Below are 14649 nucleotides of genomic sequence, written 5' to 3' on the forward strand. Positions count from 1 at the left end.
AGGGCAGGCCTCAGTTGGGGCGCCTTGCTGGCCATCCTCTGCAGCGCCCTCCTGCTCCTGCGTAAGTGCCCGAAGGCTCAGTCGAGGCTGGAGGGGGGTCTGCAGCCCCCACAGATGGACCTCTGCCCCACGTTCCTGGGGGGGTGGGGTGGAGGGTCCAGGTGGGAGGTTTGTGGGTCTGCAAATCCAATGGATGCATCTCCTATTTCTGAGCCTGGGGGGGGGCATTTCTGCCTCCCTGCTGCAGAGGAAGACCCCGGCACCAAGATACCCTCCTGTGTGCCCCAGGCCCCCTCCCCATTTCCCTGCAGCGGTGTGTGTGTGAATGGGAGAGTTATTTGGGGTGGGGGCTGTATTGGCTGGCTGCAATTCCCGGCTGCCCTGGCATGGGCAGAGCAAGGCAGGGCGGTCTGGGGAGGAAGGGTGCCCACAGGAAGAGCAGCAGCCCAGGGGGCCGGTGTGGTGGCTGCCTGGAGGGCTGGGAGTGGGTGGGGGTGGGCACGGGGGCCTCTGACCCTCCTCCTTCTCTGGGCAGTGCTGGTGCTGCTGGTGGCCGGACTGGGGTGCTCCCGCCGGCAGGCTCTGCAGAAGGGGCTGCTGGGCTCCTGGCAGGACGATCTTCGCGACAACATAGTCAACTATGACGAGCAGGGGGGTGGCGAGGAGGACCAGGTGAGGCCGGGGGGGGGCAGCCAGGGGGGGGCTCCTTTCCCCACCTCCAAGCGATGGGATCGTGATGACCGGTGCCCCTTCTCTGCCCGCAGGACGCCTACGATCTCTCCCAGCTGCGTGACCCTGATCTCTTTGGCCCCCCGGTCCCCTGGGGGAAGCCCCTTCGGAGGAGGGACGCCCCCCACGGCTACGCCTTGCCCCTGCAGCTGCAGCGCTGCCCTTCCGACATTGAGGACTTCATCAATGAGGTGCAAAGCGGCCAGGAGGGTGGGAGGAGGGGGAGCCCTGCCCGGCCCTTCCGAAATCTGCCTCCTGAGCGGCTGCTTCGTCCCTGGAGGATTTCAGAAACAGGCCGTGGATCCTTCGGCTGAGGGGGAGGGCAGAAGGGCTGGACTAGAGGACCTCTCGGGTACCTTCTGGCCCTGGGATTCCCTCTCCTCCGGGAGGCTCATTGCTGCGTCCCCTGCAGGGCCTGGAGGCAGCCGACAGCGACCCCAGCGTCCCCCCCTATGACACGGCCCTCATCTACGACTACGAGGGGGCCTGTTCGGCCAGCGGCTCCCTCAGCTCCCTCCAGTCCAGCCTGGGAGACGAAGACCAGGACTACGACTACCTCCAGGAATGGGGGCCGCGGTTCCAGCGCCTGGCTGAGCTCTATGGCCAGTAGGGGGCAGAAGGAGCAGCAGGGCCGGACCGGACAGCTGACCAACCTGGCTTGGGCAGCCGCATCGCCCTCCCGGCTGGCAAGTGGGGCACGTGCCCGGCTGCTTCTCACGTCCCCCGAGAGGCAGGGCCCCTTCCAGCGGCTCGCTTGCCAACTGCAGCTGGGGCAGCCCAGGCAGAGATTCTGCTGGCAGCTGCTGGAGGAGACTCCCAGGGCCCCCAAAGGCCCCCCTTCTTTCCCCCAGCCGGGACCCCGACAGCCACCTCCAGGGGCCACGAGAGCCTAAAGGGAGGGCGGCTGGGTGAGAAAAACTCAAGGGAACTGAAGAGCCCCTGGGGAGAAGCCAGCGGTGATGCCCCCTCCCCTCCCCGCCCCAGAACTCGCCAGGGGCCCATCCTGAAGAGCAGCTTCTGGGCTAAGGGGCAAACCTGGCTGTCTCCCCCCATAGCCCAGTCCAAGGCTGCAGAAGTGCCAAGGGGGCTCCAGCCAGAAGAAGGAGGCGCTTGGGGGTCTCAGCAGGGGAAGAGGGCAGGATTTTTTTGGGTGGGGGGGAGCAGTGCCTGCTGTGGCTGACAATAAAACTCCCCAAGAAAAATGAAGTCTAAAGGCAGCATGGGATTTATTGCATGTTTGCAAAGAAAGGGGGGGGGCTGGGTCAGTCTTTCCTCAAGGGGGCACCCAGTTCTTCCGGCCCCTCACCAGATCTCCCCGGGGCCGAAAACGTTTCCTCTGTGGGGGCCTTGGCAGCCCAGGCCCAGCAGCGCTCCTCTCCTCTGGCTGCTGCCGTGCTCTCAGGTCTGTGGGCACAGGGGGCTGCCTTGGCCCCCAGCGCCAGCGGCCCCCACGCGGCTGCCCAGCATCTTCTTTGTGGCCGTGACGAGGTGGGCGTAGCTCTCGGGGTCGTAGGGGCTGGCGCCCGCGTGGGTAGAGAGCAGCGGCAGCTGGTCCTGGCGGCGTCTGTGACGGCGTCTGGGGTGGAAGAGGGGGGGGCGGTGCAGGCTCTCCCCCTCCTGCACGGAGTCCGGCAGGGGCCGCTGGCTGGTCTCCGGGAGCAGCATGACGCTGAGCACCGAGAGGACGGCGAAGGAGGCGAAGACCACGTGGTGCAGGAAGAAGCCGCAGTTGGGCTGGATGTCCATCAGGGGGGTGGCCGCCTGGCCCAGCGTGTGTGCAGCCAGGATGAGGCCCAGCCCGCCCCCCCTGCAAAGCAAAAGAGCCCCATTGGGCAGCAGCCAGGCCCCTGCCAACCGTGGGAGGACCCCCTTTCCTCCGGGGCTCCAGCTCAGCGAGCCCCTCGTGGCCCCTGGGCAGAGCCCCCCGCCTTTCTCTCCGGACCACTGAACCAGCACGGATCCCCCGAGGGAAAGCAGCCTCCGGCCAAAGCTCACTGGGAAAGCCCACCAGGAATCGGCCCCTGTGGCCTCTGGGCAAGGCTCCAACCTCACCGGAAGCTCAGCGCCAGGCTCCAGCCTGCCCGTCTCTGCCCATGCAGGGACAGCTGATGCCTCCTCACCTGACCACAGTGGGCAGCACCTCGCTGGCAAAGAAGATGCTGAGGGCAGCAACAGCTTGAGATGCCAGAATGCCCAGGATGGAGAGTGCCAAGACAAGCCATGCCATCAGATCTGGGGGAGGGGACAGGGTTGGTTGAGAGGCCGGACAGGTGTCCTTCGGCCCTTAGGAGGGAAATCGCCTCCCTGCCACACAAACCTCCGCAGGCGACTCAAGCAAGCCAGCCAAGTTGCATCTGGGCAAGGCCAGTTCTAGGAAGAGGGAAGCCCCTCACAGGGCCCAGCAACACAACAATCGGGACCTTTGAGCAGGATCGGCTCCCCTCCTGGGAAGTGGGGCCCCCATCCCCCCCCCCGGCAGCCGGGTCTCCTTACACTGCATCAGGGCCAGGAGGAGCAGGGAGGAGATGCCAGTCAGGATGGTGCCAAAGAGAAGGACCGCCCGGCGGCCAAAGTGATCCACCGTCAGGCACAGGAAGAGGACGGCCACCGCTTCGCTCCCCGCCAGCAGGAAGTAGGGGAAGTAAAAGCGAGGGCCGTACGGAGCCAAGTTGCGGGCAAAACAGTGGCGGATGCCGCTCCCGATGAACCGGGGGGGGGGGGGGAAGGTTACGTCCGCAGGTTGTCCGGGGGCCAGCAGGGAGGGTCACACAGGGTCCCCAGGGCAGCTGGTGGGGAAGAGGAGGAGGGTCCGCCCAGGCCCATGCTTGCCCCTTCCCAGGAGGACTTACGCAGTGAAGCCCAGAATGAGGCTGTTCTTCCATATGACCCTCGTGCTGAAGATCCGGCAGATGCTGCGATACGCTGCTCTGGGGACGCCTCCCGCCTGTCCGTCCATCTCTGGGCACAAAAGGAGAGCTGGATCCCAGGCCCAACTGGCTGGCTGGTCAAGTGGGGCTCTGGGGCGCCAAGGGGAGCTTCCCCACCCCCCTCCCCTCTGATGGACTCCGCCCTGGGGCTGCCAGTCTGTGGGTGCAGGATGGGCTCCAGTCAACTAAACCAGCGGCATCCAGAAGGCGCCTGAGAGGCCGAGCAGGAGACCCACCTGCCAGGAGGGTCTCCCCGGTTGGGGAGCCATTTTCAAGGCTGACCCCGTTGCCCCTGGCCAGGTCCAGCAGGGCCCGCTTGCCTCTCTGCAGCTGCTGTGTGGCCAAGAGCCACCGGGCTGACTCAGGGAAGAGAGAAGGAGACCTGGGAGGGGAGAAAGCGGGCGTGACTGGGTGTGCCGCGTTTGCTGCTCCCTAAAGGAGGCCAGGAAGGGAGACTCACCCTCTGGGCGTCCAGACCTAGAAGCACACTCACCACCAGCAAGCAGCCAGGAGGGTCAGTCCCAGTGTGATGGCGCCCTGGAGCATCCGCCACTCGGCCACAGCCACGGCCAGTCCCGGCAGGAACAACTGCCCAGCAACCCAGAAGAAGCTGGCGCTCATCGTGACCATCAGCCGGTGGGGAGGGTCACACAACTCCAGGCCTGAGGAGCAGCAGAGGGAGGGCATCAACGGGACCAAAGGCCTCCGTCTCACTGGGGGTCTTGGGGGCTTCCGGCTTCAGCAGCCAACAGAGGCCACAAAGCCGTTCAGCCAGGGGAACGTCTGCTTCCCAAGCCTGCCCAGGGGAAGCGGGGCATCCGCCAACCTCCATGGAAGCCACTCAGTTCCCCAGGGAGCTGCGTTTCAGGACCAGGGAAGCCCCAAACCAGGGACCGGCCAAAGCCCCCTTGTTCCAAGGCCACAGATCCCATCGGCCTGGGCAGCTGGGCCTAAAGCCGGGCTGTTTTGGAAGCCGGGAGGGACTCACGGGCCACGTAGAGGGAGAGGAAGGCGCCCGCCAGCACGGCCCCAAAGAGCAGCCGCATCACCAGCAGCATCAGGTAATCCGCTGCCAGGGCCACGCCGAAGCCCAGCGGGACAGACAGCACCAAGGAGAGGGCGAAGATGATCCGACGGCCAAACCTGGAGGAGAGGAGAGCAGGGAGGAAGGGAGGAGGAAAAGGAGAGGAGAAGAGGCTGCGCCTGACCCCGTCGGAGGTCCAGGGGAGCAAACTCTTTTGGCCTCTGTTGGAACCAGCAACACAAGCCCCTGGGCGGGTTTACTGAAGGGCCCCATGGGGGCTGCCAACCTCCTGCTCCTTCTGGTCCAGGGAGCCCAGAAAAATGCCAGGTTTCACAAAGTTCATTTTACAGCAAGGCTCCCCCCAAAGGCCTTATCCAAGAGCGCCTTCTTTGCCTGGGGCTGCTCCTCTGCGGCCCCTGAAAGCAACTTCCAAGACTTGCAGCAGGGGGTTGTCTGCATTCAGGCCTGTGGGTATCCCCCCCCCCCATAGTGGGCATCAGAGGTCCAGGGTCACAACTACAGGCAAGATTCCGTGTGGGGAGGAGGGAGCTCCCCCCAGAGGGCTGGCGAAGAGCAGGAGGAAATACTTGGCCTTTAATCCAAGGTGGGTCCGGGACGGCATTGCTCCGCTCCAGTGAATCATCTTATCAAGAGGGATGGAAACAAGACCTCCTTCCGGGAAAGCAGCGCCTCCCAGGCAGGTGCCAGCAGCCGCCTCGGCCCCACCGGAGACCCACAGAACGGGTCTTGTGCAACGCTGCACAAAAGCCGCCTCTGGTTGCCCAAGCGGCCAGTCCTCATTGTGGGGCCCGCCAAAGGCTCAAGGGGGAAGCAGCGCCGCCGCCTTACCTGTCGCAGGCCGCCCCCAGGGCCACGTAGCCGAGCAGCCATCCCAAGAGGTGGGTGGTTTGTTCCAGCGGCACCTGCCAATGCTTGGCGCACACCAGGTCCCACTGCGGGGGAAGCGGCGTCAGCAGAGAAGCCGCAGCTCAGCCGGGGCTCCCCGCCCCTCCTAATCCCCGCCGCCGCCGCCGCCGCCTTTCCCGGGACGGCGCCGGGCGAAGGGAGCCGTCGGAGGGACCCACCTGCGTGACCAGCGTGGAGCGGAGCCCGGCGGCGGGCAGCGCGTACTGCCAGCCGCGGGTGCAGGGCCCGGTGCCGTTGGGCGGGCCGGGGGCGCCTCCGGGCAGCGGGTAGCGGTAGAGCAGGCAGCGGCTGCCCGGCGGCGCCGAGGCGTTGAGCAGCTCCGGGCCGCTGGCGTTGCGCAGGGCGGCGGGGAGCAGCGCGGGGTCCGGCCGGCAACGGTGCGGCGGGACGGCGGCCAGGAGGAGCCCCGCGGCCAGTCCCAGCGCCAGGGCCACGTTGGGCAGCCACGAGGCGGCGGCCAGGAAGCGCGCCCGCCGCCCGAAGCCGCCCACCCGCCGCAGCACCTGCCCCTCGAAGTCCATGCGCTTCCCCCGGCAACACAGGCGGCGGGGCGGCGGCGGCGGCCTTTCTCCGGCCGGGGCGGGGCGGGGCGGTGGGCGGCTGCGGCGAGCGACGGGCCGGGCGGGCGCTGCCTTCTCCCGGGGCCAAAGGGAGCCCCGCGGACCCAGCGCCGCTGCCAGGGCGCTCTGCAGTCGCTCAGAGGCCCTCTCGCCCCCCCCCCCGGCTTAAGCCCCGAGGTGGCTCTGGGGCAGCCACACACCGGGCGCTCCAGGTGGCCCCGCCTGCCTCCCCCCCTTCTGGCCCGGAGCGGAGCTGCCGCTTCCTGGGGGTCTCTCAAAGCAGGCGAAGCGGCAGCCTAAGGCCTGGCTGCCCCCCGCGGGCCCCCTTTTCCTCCCAGCCCCCCAGACTCTCCCGGGAGCCCCTGGCCGGCTCTGCCGTCTGCTCTTCCCAGCCTCCCTGCTTCCTTTCTTCCCGGCTTGGCCCAGAGGAGACCGGAGCCAGGACAAAATTGCCCAGAGCCGGGAAGGGGTCAGCCGCAGCCGCCCCTCCCCGCGTGCCCACAGCTGCCTTCGGGGAGGGAACTTTTTTCCTCCGGCTTCTGGCCTTCCTTCGGGGGCGGGGCTGCATGTTCCAAGAGGGGGGGGGGCTGCGACTTCAATGGCAGATTTGCCCTGTTAACGGGGGCGTGAGGGGTTTTTTTTGGGGGGGGGGGGGACAGGCTGCCTGCTTGTGCAGCGGCGAGTTGCAGCCGAGAGAGGCCTGGAAAGCTCTCCTCCTCCTCCTCCTCCTCCTCCCCGCCTTCCGTGGGGCCTCTCATTGTTGGCTGAGCGGGGCAGGGCCTTTCCTGGACTGGGAGCAGCAGCTGCCCAGCGGAGAAAAACCTGCTCAGTCCAGTTGAGCAACTTCCCTGCCTGACCTCACCCTCTCCAGGCTGTTCTGGACGCCTCCAAGGGCTCTTCTGTTTGCCTTCCGCTCTTGCAACAAGTGGTTTCTTCCCGGTCACCTTTGAGCAAGTGGTGCAAAAGCACTTTGGGGTGGGGGCGACAGGGGGGCATTTTTATCATGTGACGTCATGCCGACCTTTTATTTCAAGTCCCCCCCTCTTCAAATTGTTTTCTAAAAAATGCGTCGGTGCCCTTTGTGGCTTCTGTGGGCCAGAGCTTATCCAGGGAGAGCAGCAGCACAACCGCTTGGCCACAAAGGAAGTCACTGTTCAAACCAGCCCAATTCAACAGGCTGCACAAGGATGTGGGGTCTTTAACGGACCCCACGATAGATCACATGAGCCCAGATGGCAATCTTGGCTCTACCAGTCAAGGGGCAGCCGCTTCCCCCAACAGTGGGACCTTTCAGTCTTCTCAACCTCTTGGATTAAAAGTTTAGGAAAAAAAGAGGGGAGTTGCGACAGGACCCTTTCTCCGTATTTAGAAATAATGGGGACACGGAAGCCACAAGTACATCTTGCAAACACGCACACAAGCTTTGGGCTGAACAATTTGGGGAAAGGATCCAGTGACTTTGGCCTCTGCTCCCTCCATGCCTGATAATTAAAAAAAAGCCAAAAGAAGTTGGAAGATTCCAGGATTGATCTGGAAAAATAATCTGGGGACAGAAACAAGAGGAAAACTTTTGAAGGGGTGTTTTGTGTGAAGCTTTTATCAAATTTCAAGAACTGGCAGAAAGCCCAGGCTGCCTCCCTTTCGGAGCCAAGGTGAGCTTTTGTGGTGGGGAGAAAGACAACGCCAGCAGCCGATAGAACGGAGTTGGAGAAGGCGCCGAGGCAGCTGGATGCCTTGAAAGGTTGCCTTGAATCCAGTGTGTTACTCAGGAAAAATTCTGCCAGGCAGACTGCTCGATTCCGTGTCACTTCCTCCTCCTCCTCCTCCTCGTCAGCCTGAGAACAGCCAACGCTCCTCCGCCTTGTGGAAGAGGCATGAAACCTTGTAGGTTTGGGTGAAAATCTCACTTGAGGGATACACCTTTGCTCCTCCTTCATTTCCTCTCTGTGAAGAAGGCTTGGGAAGGCCCCAGGCGGAAGGAAACATTTTGAGAAGCAGCAGAAAATCAAGAGAGGCCGTAAGCACACCGTCCTTTTTTTTTTTTTAAAAAAAAGATTTATTTATGAACATTCTCTCTTGAGGGACAACAGCATCTCTGCACTTCTCTCTGTACATGCAACTATAGAAAATAACACCTGTATTTGCTTTGCCTCTTTCTGCAGGGAGTTGTACAGCTAAAGGGCAGTTTGACGGTGCCCTTGGCAGCCCTGACAAACTATATGTACACAACCTACATTGGTAAAAAATAAAAAATAAAAAAATACATGATTACATTACAAACAATGCACCCTGCTGCTGTTTAACTCCACATTCTATGCAAGTTGCACGAGTACAAAGAAAAGGGTGTGAATTGACCTGTGAGAGTTATTTACATGTATATATATACAATTGTCTGGGAGAAGCGATTGGACAAGGGGGGGGCTATTTACACCGGTGTCCAAATCAACAAACGCAGGGGTCCCCCACAGGGCGAGGCCTCTGCCGGGATTCAGGGTGGAGGGGGGGGGTTTCCATCGGCATCAAGAAGAAAAGAAAGACAGCCGGATCCCTGTAGCCCCAGAGGTGGAACCCCAGGATACGGGTGGAGTAGAGGGAACTAGCTAAACCACGTTTCCCCATTATTGACAGAAAGCTTTGCAATACGATGGGACCCCGTCCCCTGCAGGAAAAAGGCTTCTGGATGCCCCGGATCCTTCCACACATGCAGGTTCCTGCAGAAGCTGCACCTGGAGCTCATCAGCCACCAGCAGATGCTGGAGGTGGCCCAGCGCTAGCAACCCCACTCAAAATTACTTTGCTGGTTAGACAAAAGGGGGAGAACCCCATTTTCAACCAGAATTTGGCTCCGTCCAGGATCAGAGAGCAGGACACAGGTGCCCCCCCCCCCCATCTCAGAGGCCAAATCCCCAGTCCGTGAAGGCTCGGCTGGCACCCCCCGATGGAGCCCTGTCCGGTTTTAATCAGGGCGGCTTCCCTCTATTTCCTCTGTGTCCCAAAAGGAGCTTTTCCTGACCGGGGATGCTAAGAACCAAAGGCTCCTTATGGGACCTGCCCACCCTCCCCCCCACCATGTACCTGGGGGAGTTCCATGGGCATGAACCTGCCAGCCAGCAGATGCCCCAATGCAGCCGCTGGGCCGGAAAGACCCTCCCTGCTGGCGGGCCAGCCTTGAGGGGAGCCTGGGTGAGCTGCCCTGGCCAAACGGCCCACCTCCTGCCCTTTCCAGCAGTTACCCGAGTGTCCTGGCTCTCAGGGCAAGGCTTTTGCCACCTGCCTCAGAGAAGGGCTTCGCTGGCTGAACGCTTGGGGGGGGGAATGACCTCCCCCCCCAGCCGAGACATGAGCCTCCTCCACTCGCGGGAGCCGGCCCAGGACTCCCTTCCGCCAGCTTCTCCTTGCCACTCTCTCCCAGACTCTGCCCCCAATTAACTCACCACCAGAGTCCAGATTCTGAATGGCAGAGCAGTGAAGACCCTCTTTGCAAGGATGCCCCCCTCCCCCCCCGCCTGTGCCAGCCGCTCATTCTGAATCCCTTTGTATGTTGCCAAAAGGCAGAGGAGGAATAAACCTCCACACCAGCTACAGAATTTGCCTTTGGAAATTTACTTCTGCATTTGGGGGGGGGGGGGAGGAGAGTCCTCCAGTCTTTGCTAGGCAGCAATTCCCTAAGGCTCAAGGTGGCCAACCCAGTCCAGATCCAGATCCAGAAGCAGCCAGCCCCAAAGGTTTCTATAGGTGTGAACGACAGAGCTGAGTCTTCCCAGGCCACGAAACCAGAGCAGCCCTCCTGGCAAAAGCTTTGGGAAAGAAGGAAGGGCCCCATTTTGCCCTCCTTGCCTGCCCCAGGGACTCTGTGGGCCCATCGCGCTCTCAAGAGCCACCCTGCTCCTTCTGCCCACAAGCGGACAGCCGTTCATGGGAGGGCTGAGCCCGGCACACTCGGCTCGGAACTTCCTGGTTACCAAATTCTACTCGACAATCCACAACTTGGAACTGGGCCAAGTTGGGCCAACTTGGGGCCCCTTCAGCCTAGCCTGCCCCATGAAGGGTCTCTCTCTGCCCACAGGTGCCTAGAGCAGCTGCCGGTTCCTCGGGCCCCCAAGGGGAGCTCGGAGCTCTCTCGAGATCAACCTGTGGTGGGATGTGGAGCCAGAGAACAGCCAGGGTTCAGCTGAGCTCAGGGGGCAGGGGGAGCCCACGGCCAGCCTCTCTGCTGCAGGGGGCAGGAGGAGCTGCCCGGCCCCCGGGTTGGAAAGGAGGAGGAAGGGGGGGGGCTCCTGCCTGGGGGAACTATACATACAAAGATCATTTTAATTAATTAATTTATTTCTTTACACATGACTGAAAGTGATGTTACAGTACATAAGTTATTTACAACTGTGCAGTAATGTGTTGCAAAATAAATTATCTAGAAGGCAGCAAAAAAGTACATTGTTAATGTATATAAAACTGTACAGCTTTTAAGGGATACAATTTCTCTTTATAGGAGTATTGGCTCTTGTAGTGTTTTATCTTTTTCTTTTTTCAAGTTATGGTCTCAGAAAGAGAAACAAAATGCCCAAGGTTAAAGGAAAATATATATTTATATATATATATATTTATATATATATATATATAAACCACATGGATTTTACTCCACTTCAAAACAGAATTGCACCGTCCTCGCTCTGCACCACTTACGCCTCTGGTCTCTGTGTGTGTGGGGGGGGCTCCCTCCCCGGGCTCCGTTGCTCAAAAGGTGCCCCACGTTGCCGGTCCGTTGGGGGGAGACTCTCCACCGCCCCCCGAGTGGAGTTGGGTGCCTTCTGGATGCCCGGCTGCAAGAAGAACCAAAGGGGCAGCCGGTCTCTTCCACGCCCCCTGACAGTTTAGCCCTGCAGGGTCTCGGGGGGACGGGTCCACCCACAGGCCGATGGAAGAATCAAAGCGCTCCGAACGGCAGAAATTGCGAGTGCGCCGAAGGCTGTTGCGGCGGCTTCGAGTCTTGGCGGCAGCTGCAGCTCCCCGCCCCTCCCGAGAGAGAGGGTGCCCTGGCCCCCATCCAGTCTCTTCCAACCACCGGCGCTGAGCCTGCCGCTGTGCCCAGGCTGCTCCTGCCGCGGAGGATGGTGGGGAAGGAGCTGCGCCTCTCCTTCCGCTGCTCCCGGGGCGCCTGGGGCTCCACGAAGAAACTGCCACTCATGGTCTCCTCCCAGATGTTCTGCTTCCTCCTCCTCGGCTGACAGGGGATTCATCAGCAAGCGGTCGTGTCCGTGTGTGTGTCCGTGTGTGTGTGTGTGCGTGTGTGTGTGAACACCTACACCCATCCTGCAGAGGGGAGTTGGGGGTGGGCACCCACCCATGCGCCAGTTTGCAGTGAAAACGTCCGCCGGCAGGGCCCTGTCATGCTGGCAAGAGCACAAAGTCATCGTTCACGTCCACCATGGGCACGTAGAAGGAGGGCACCTCGTTCACGCAGAGCGACTTGTGCCCGGCTGGGTCCAGCTCCTGCACTTTCAGCTGCCACTCCATGCGCTGCACTGCGTTCAGGGCTGCGGCTTCGTGTTGCTGGCGCATCAGCAGGCACGTCTGGATGAGAAGAGAGGAGAGGGGCTTGAGTGCGCGAAGGGGAAGGCGGATGTGCCAGGCCCAGGGGCTGAGAAACTCCCCCCACCCCCTGGCCTCAGGGTCCCCCTTCCCCCAAGGGGGAGTCTAGGGGGGGCAGCTGTGGGGGAAGGCCCAAGGGGAGAGCCCCCATCCCCTGGAGAAGCCCCCTCTCGGCTGGGACGGAGGAAGGTGCCTGGACCGAGAGTTCAAGATCTCGAGTCCAGTGACGAGCAGGATTCCCTGCGCTGGAGAGGAGCTTCTGCTCTGGGCCTGAAGGGACCTTCAGGGGGGCCGTTCGGGGGCCACCGGGACGGCTTCCGGGGTTCCTTGGCTTCTGCTGGTGTCTGCTGTGCAAATGAGCTGCTTCAAAAGCAGATGCTGTAAGAATACAGGGAGTCCTCGACTTATATCACCCTCCATTTAGCCATCGTTCAAAATTATGACGATGCTGGAAAAAAGTGACTTACGACTTGTCCTCACAGTTACAACTGTGGTAGCAGAGCCACGTGATCAGGATCTGGGTGCTTGGCGTGGAGTTGGTGGCAGCCTCCCGGGTCACGTGATGCCTTTTGTGGGGGGGCTGTGTGGGTTTACATTTAGCCTCCTGCTCTTATCAAAGGCTGCTGGGATCCCCCCAGGATGGTCGTAGGTGGCCGGATAAGGTTTGTTTCCCTTCGTTTTGAAGGGATGGAGGCTGCATTGTTGATAAAGGTTTCTTACAAAACTCTCGAGGGGATCAGGCAATCCTGGCCTGGGATCAGCTGATTCATTCCCAAGAGACGGAGAGATTTGCAAATTCCCTATTATCTGGATGTAAACCTTCCCCGTCACAGACCACCTACTTTCTTTCTGCATGTTTTAGGAGGAGCAAGGGATGGCATGGAGGACCATCAAGTCAGAGCAGGAGCTGTCTGTCTTGGGCCTGCCTCTGCGGAGGCCTCCCTGCCAGAGGGAAGAGCCACAGATTGGCTGAAGGAGGTGAGCCAGAAAAGAGAAACTGCTGGGCCAGAGGACAAAGAGCCAGGCAGCCACTGAAGGATGGGAAGGGGGGGGGGAAAGCAATTAAGGGTCTCATCAGCAGGACAGGAGCAGATCTGAGGACAGCAGCAGGTGCGCCCCGCCCCCCATTCCCTCCCCCCAGAAGGGGCTCCAGGCATAACTGAGGCAGCCAATGGTGCCGCCTGCCCAGCCCCGCTGGCTTCCCTGCCCACCTTCATCCGGTCGTATTTGTCATCCACGTCCTGCAACCACGAGATAAACTGGCGAGCATTGAAACGATCTCTGACCGATTTGTTTTCGTCTCCCTGAGAGATAAAAGGAGGAAGGGAAGTGGCAGAAAGAGAGGCTTAAAAGTTGGTTCTCTCTCTCTCTCTCTCTCTCGCACACACTTTCCCACAGAAGAGTCTCCAAGAGGTGAGTAAGGGACCTTTTATTGCCCTCAACCCACCTGGGGGCTCCGGGCTCTGAGCATGCCCCTCCAGGGGCCCTTTGCAAGAGATGTGCTCCCCCCACCCCAACCTTACTGAGCTGAGACCCAGAGCCCAGCATTGTCTCTGTGGTAGAAAAGAGCAGGAAATCCTTGGAGTGGGGGGAGCAAATCAGGCCCCGGACGAGTATGGCAGGCAGCTAATAACCCCCCCCCCCCCGCCCGGCTTTGTGCTTGGGGGGTCTGCAATGCACCACTCAGCTTCCCACCGAAACGACAGCTTTATAGCCAGCAGGAAGAGCTGCTTCAAAGCGAGTGGCCAGCAGGAGGCGCCGCTCTCCTTGTTCTGTGCAGCCGCAGCCTCTTGTGCGGCTCCTCTGCCGCAAAGCAGAGCAGGAGGCTCCCTCGGTCTCCAGCCTTTCCCGTCACAGAGCTGGGGGAGGGGGCGGGGGGGGGGGGCAGGGAGACCTGCAATCTGAGGTGGAGCCTGGCTCTGCACAGATCACCTGCAGCCAGGGGTGGATTTCCTTCTGGAGCGAGAGGACCGGTGGGGGCTGTGGAGAATGTGGGGCTCTGAGGGAAGGGGGACAATGCGGCAGCTGCCTCCCCCCTCTGACCCCCAAGCGCTCCTTTGGAAGCCCCCTCAACCCGGCCGGGGCCCTGAGAGGAGGGCGGGGTGGTGTCCTGGCACACGTCCAGCGCATGGGTGGGGAAGGGGAGAAGCACCTGGCTCTCGAGGGGCATGTTGTAGACCTCCGAGTCCAGGAGCATCGTGCAGGCGCTGAAGGGCACGGCCTGATTGGCGATCGTCCTGGCTGCCCGGCAATGAACCCTCAGGATCTCCTGTTCACACGAGACGATCAGCTTCTCCTGGGGAGGGAGGAGAGGGGGCAGCGTCACCAGGAGGCCACGCCCACCCCTGCACCCGCCCCCACTGGGCAACCCAGGCCAGGGTGGGGGGGGCACTCACCCGTTCGATGCTGTGCTGGAGCCGCAGCTTCCCCCGGACGGCTTCCTGCTGCTTGAAGAGCTCCTTCAGGGGCTCGGCCAGGGACGGGGGCGGGGCGATCTGGAAGGCAGAGGAGGCGGGAGGGTTGCTGGGGGGGGGGGGTGTCTGGCTAGACTCCCTTCACTTGGCCAGACGGGCGGACGGGCGGAGCGGTGCCTGGGGCAGCGGCAGAGCCAGCCAGAGAGGGGAGGAAGACGCTGCCCACTCAACCTCCCTCCCAGGCGAACCCAACGCCCGCCCACTGAGGCTGCAGAGCGCAGCGCACGGGGCTTGCGGCCTCCCCTCGGGAGCACGTAGCTTCCCCCGGGGCTCCCCCAGGGCCCACCGCCCTGATTCCCACACAGGCTGTTCCTACCTTCCATGCATCACGTCTGAATGCTGTTCCCCCAACCCCACACCAGGGCACTGGGACCTGTCTGAACTGCTCAACCGCCCCACTCCCGGCCCAGAGGCCCTGGTCA

At 61.8% G+C, this 14649-nt stretch overlaps 3 protein-coding genes across 3 annotated transcripts in view; 1 reads left to right on the plus strand and 2 right to left on the minus strand.

Annotated features, from left to right (window-relative positions):
• Window positions 1-1889, plus strand: part of LOC116517970 (cadherin-15-like) — a 2538-nt gene extending 649 nt beyond the window's left edge. The window contains exons 2-5 of the mRNA XM_032231168.1: window positions 3-61; window positions 536-672; window positions 765-920; window positions 1142-1889. Coding sequence (XP_032087059.1) covers window positions 3-61; window positions 536-672; window positions 765-920; window positions 1142-1339 — 550 coding nt within the window. The 3' untranslated portion in view covers window positions 1340-1889. The remainder of the gene's footprint in view (window positions 1-2; window positions 62-535; window positions 673-764; window positions 921-1141) is intronic.
• Window positions 1890-1966: 77 nt separating this feature from the next.
• SLC22A31 (solute carrier family 22 member 31) lies at window positions 1967-6178 on the minus strand. The gene is made up of 9 exons (XM_032231458.1): window positions 5766-6178; window positions 5530-5633; window positions 4645-4799; window positions 4150-4318; window positions 3893-4038; window positions 3579-3687; window positions 3223-3437; window positions 2850-2961; window positions 1967-2536 (listed from the first exon to the last, which is right to left on the minus strand). Exons 1-9 carry the CDS (start codon window positions 6126-6128, stop codon window positions 2128-2130), a joined length of 1782 nt encoding a protein of 593 aa, XP_032087349.1. The 5' UTR covers window positions 6129-6178; the 3' UTR covers window positions 1967-2127.
• Window positions 6179-9778: 3600 nt separating this feature from the next.
• The window catches only part of ANKRD11 (ankyrin repeat domain 11), a 111911-nt gene continuing 107040 nt past the window's right edge, over window positions 9779-14649 (minus strand). Inside the window, exons 10-13 of the mRNA XM_032231194.1 lie at window positions 14150-14248; window positions 13906-14049; window positions 12965-13057; window positions 9779-11735 (exon numbers count right to left, since the gene is read on the minus strand). Coding sequence (XP_032087085.1) covers window positions 11550-11735; window positions 12965-13057; window positions 13906-14049; window positions 14150-14248 — 522 coding nt within the window. The 3' untranslated portion in view covers window positions 9779-11549. The remainder of the gene's footprint in view (window positions 11736-12964; window positions 13058-13905; window positions 14050-14149; window positions 14249-14649) is intronic.

Source organism: Thamnophis elegans, chromosome 14, assembly GCF_009769535.1.
Source record: "Thamnophis elegans isolate rThaEle1 chromosome 14, rThaEle1.pri, whole genome shotgun sequence".
NCBI classification, from domain to species: domain Eukaryota; kingdom Metazoa; phylum Chordata; class Lepidosauria; order Squamata; family Colubridae; genus Thamnophis; species Thamnophis elegans.

Excerpts from the sequence above, each read along its gene's own strand:
- SLC22A31 (XM_032231458.1), bottom strand. The coding sequence starts at position 6,128 with ATGGACTTCGAGGGGCAGGTGCTGCGGCGGGTGGGCGGCTTCGGGCGG. Across the intron at positions 4,039-4,149 it reads CTCCTGGCTGCTTGCTGGTG|GTCTCCTTCTCTCTTCCCTG; the intron begins GTGAGTGTGCTT and ends CTCCCCTCCCAG. Across the intron at positions 2,537-2,849 it reads GTGCTGCCCACTGTGGTCAG|GGGGGGCGGGCTGGGCCTCA; the intron begins GTGAGGAGGCAT and ends TTTGCTTTGCAG.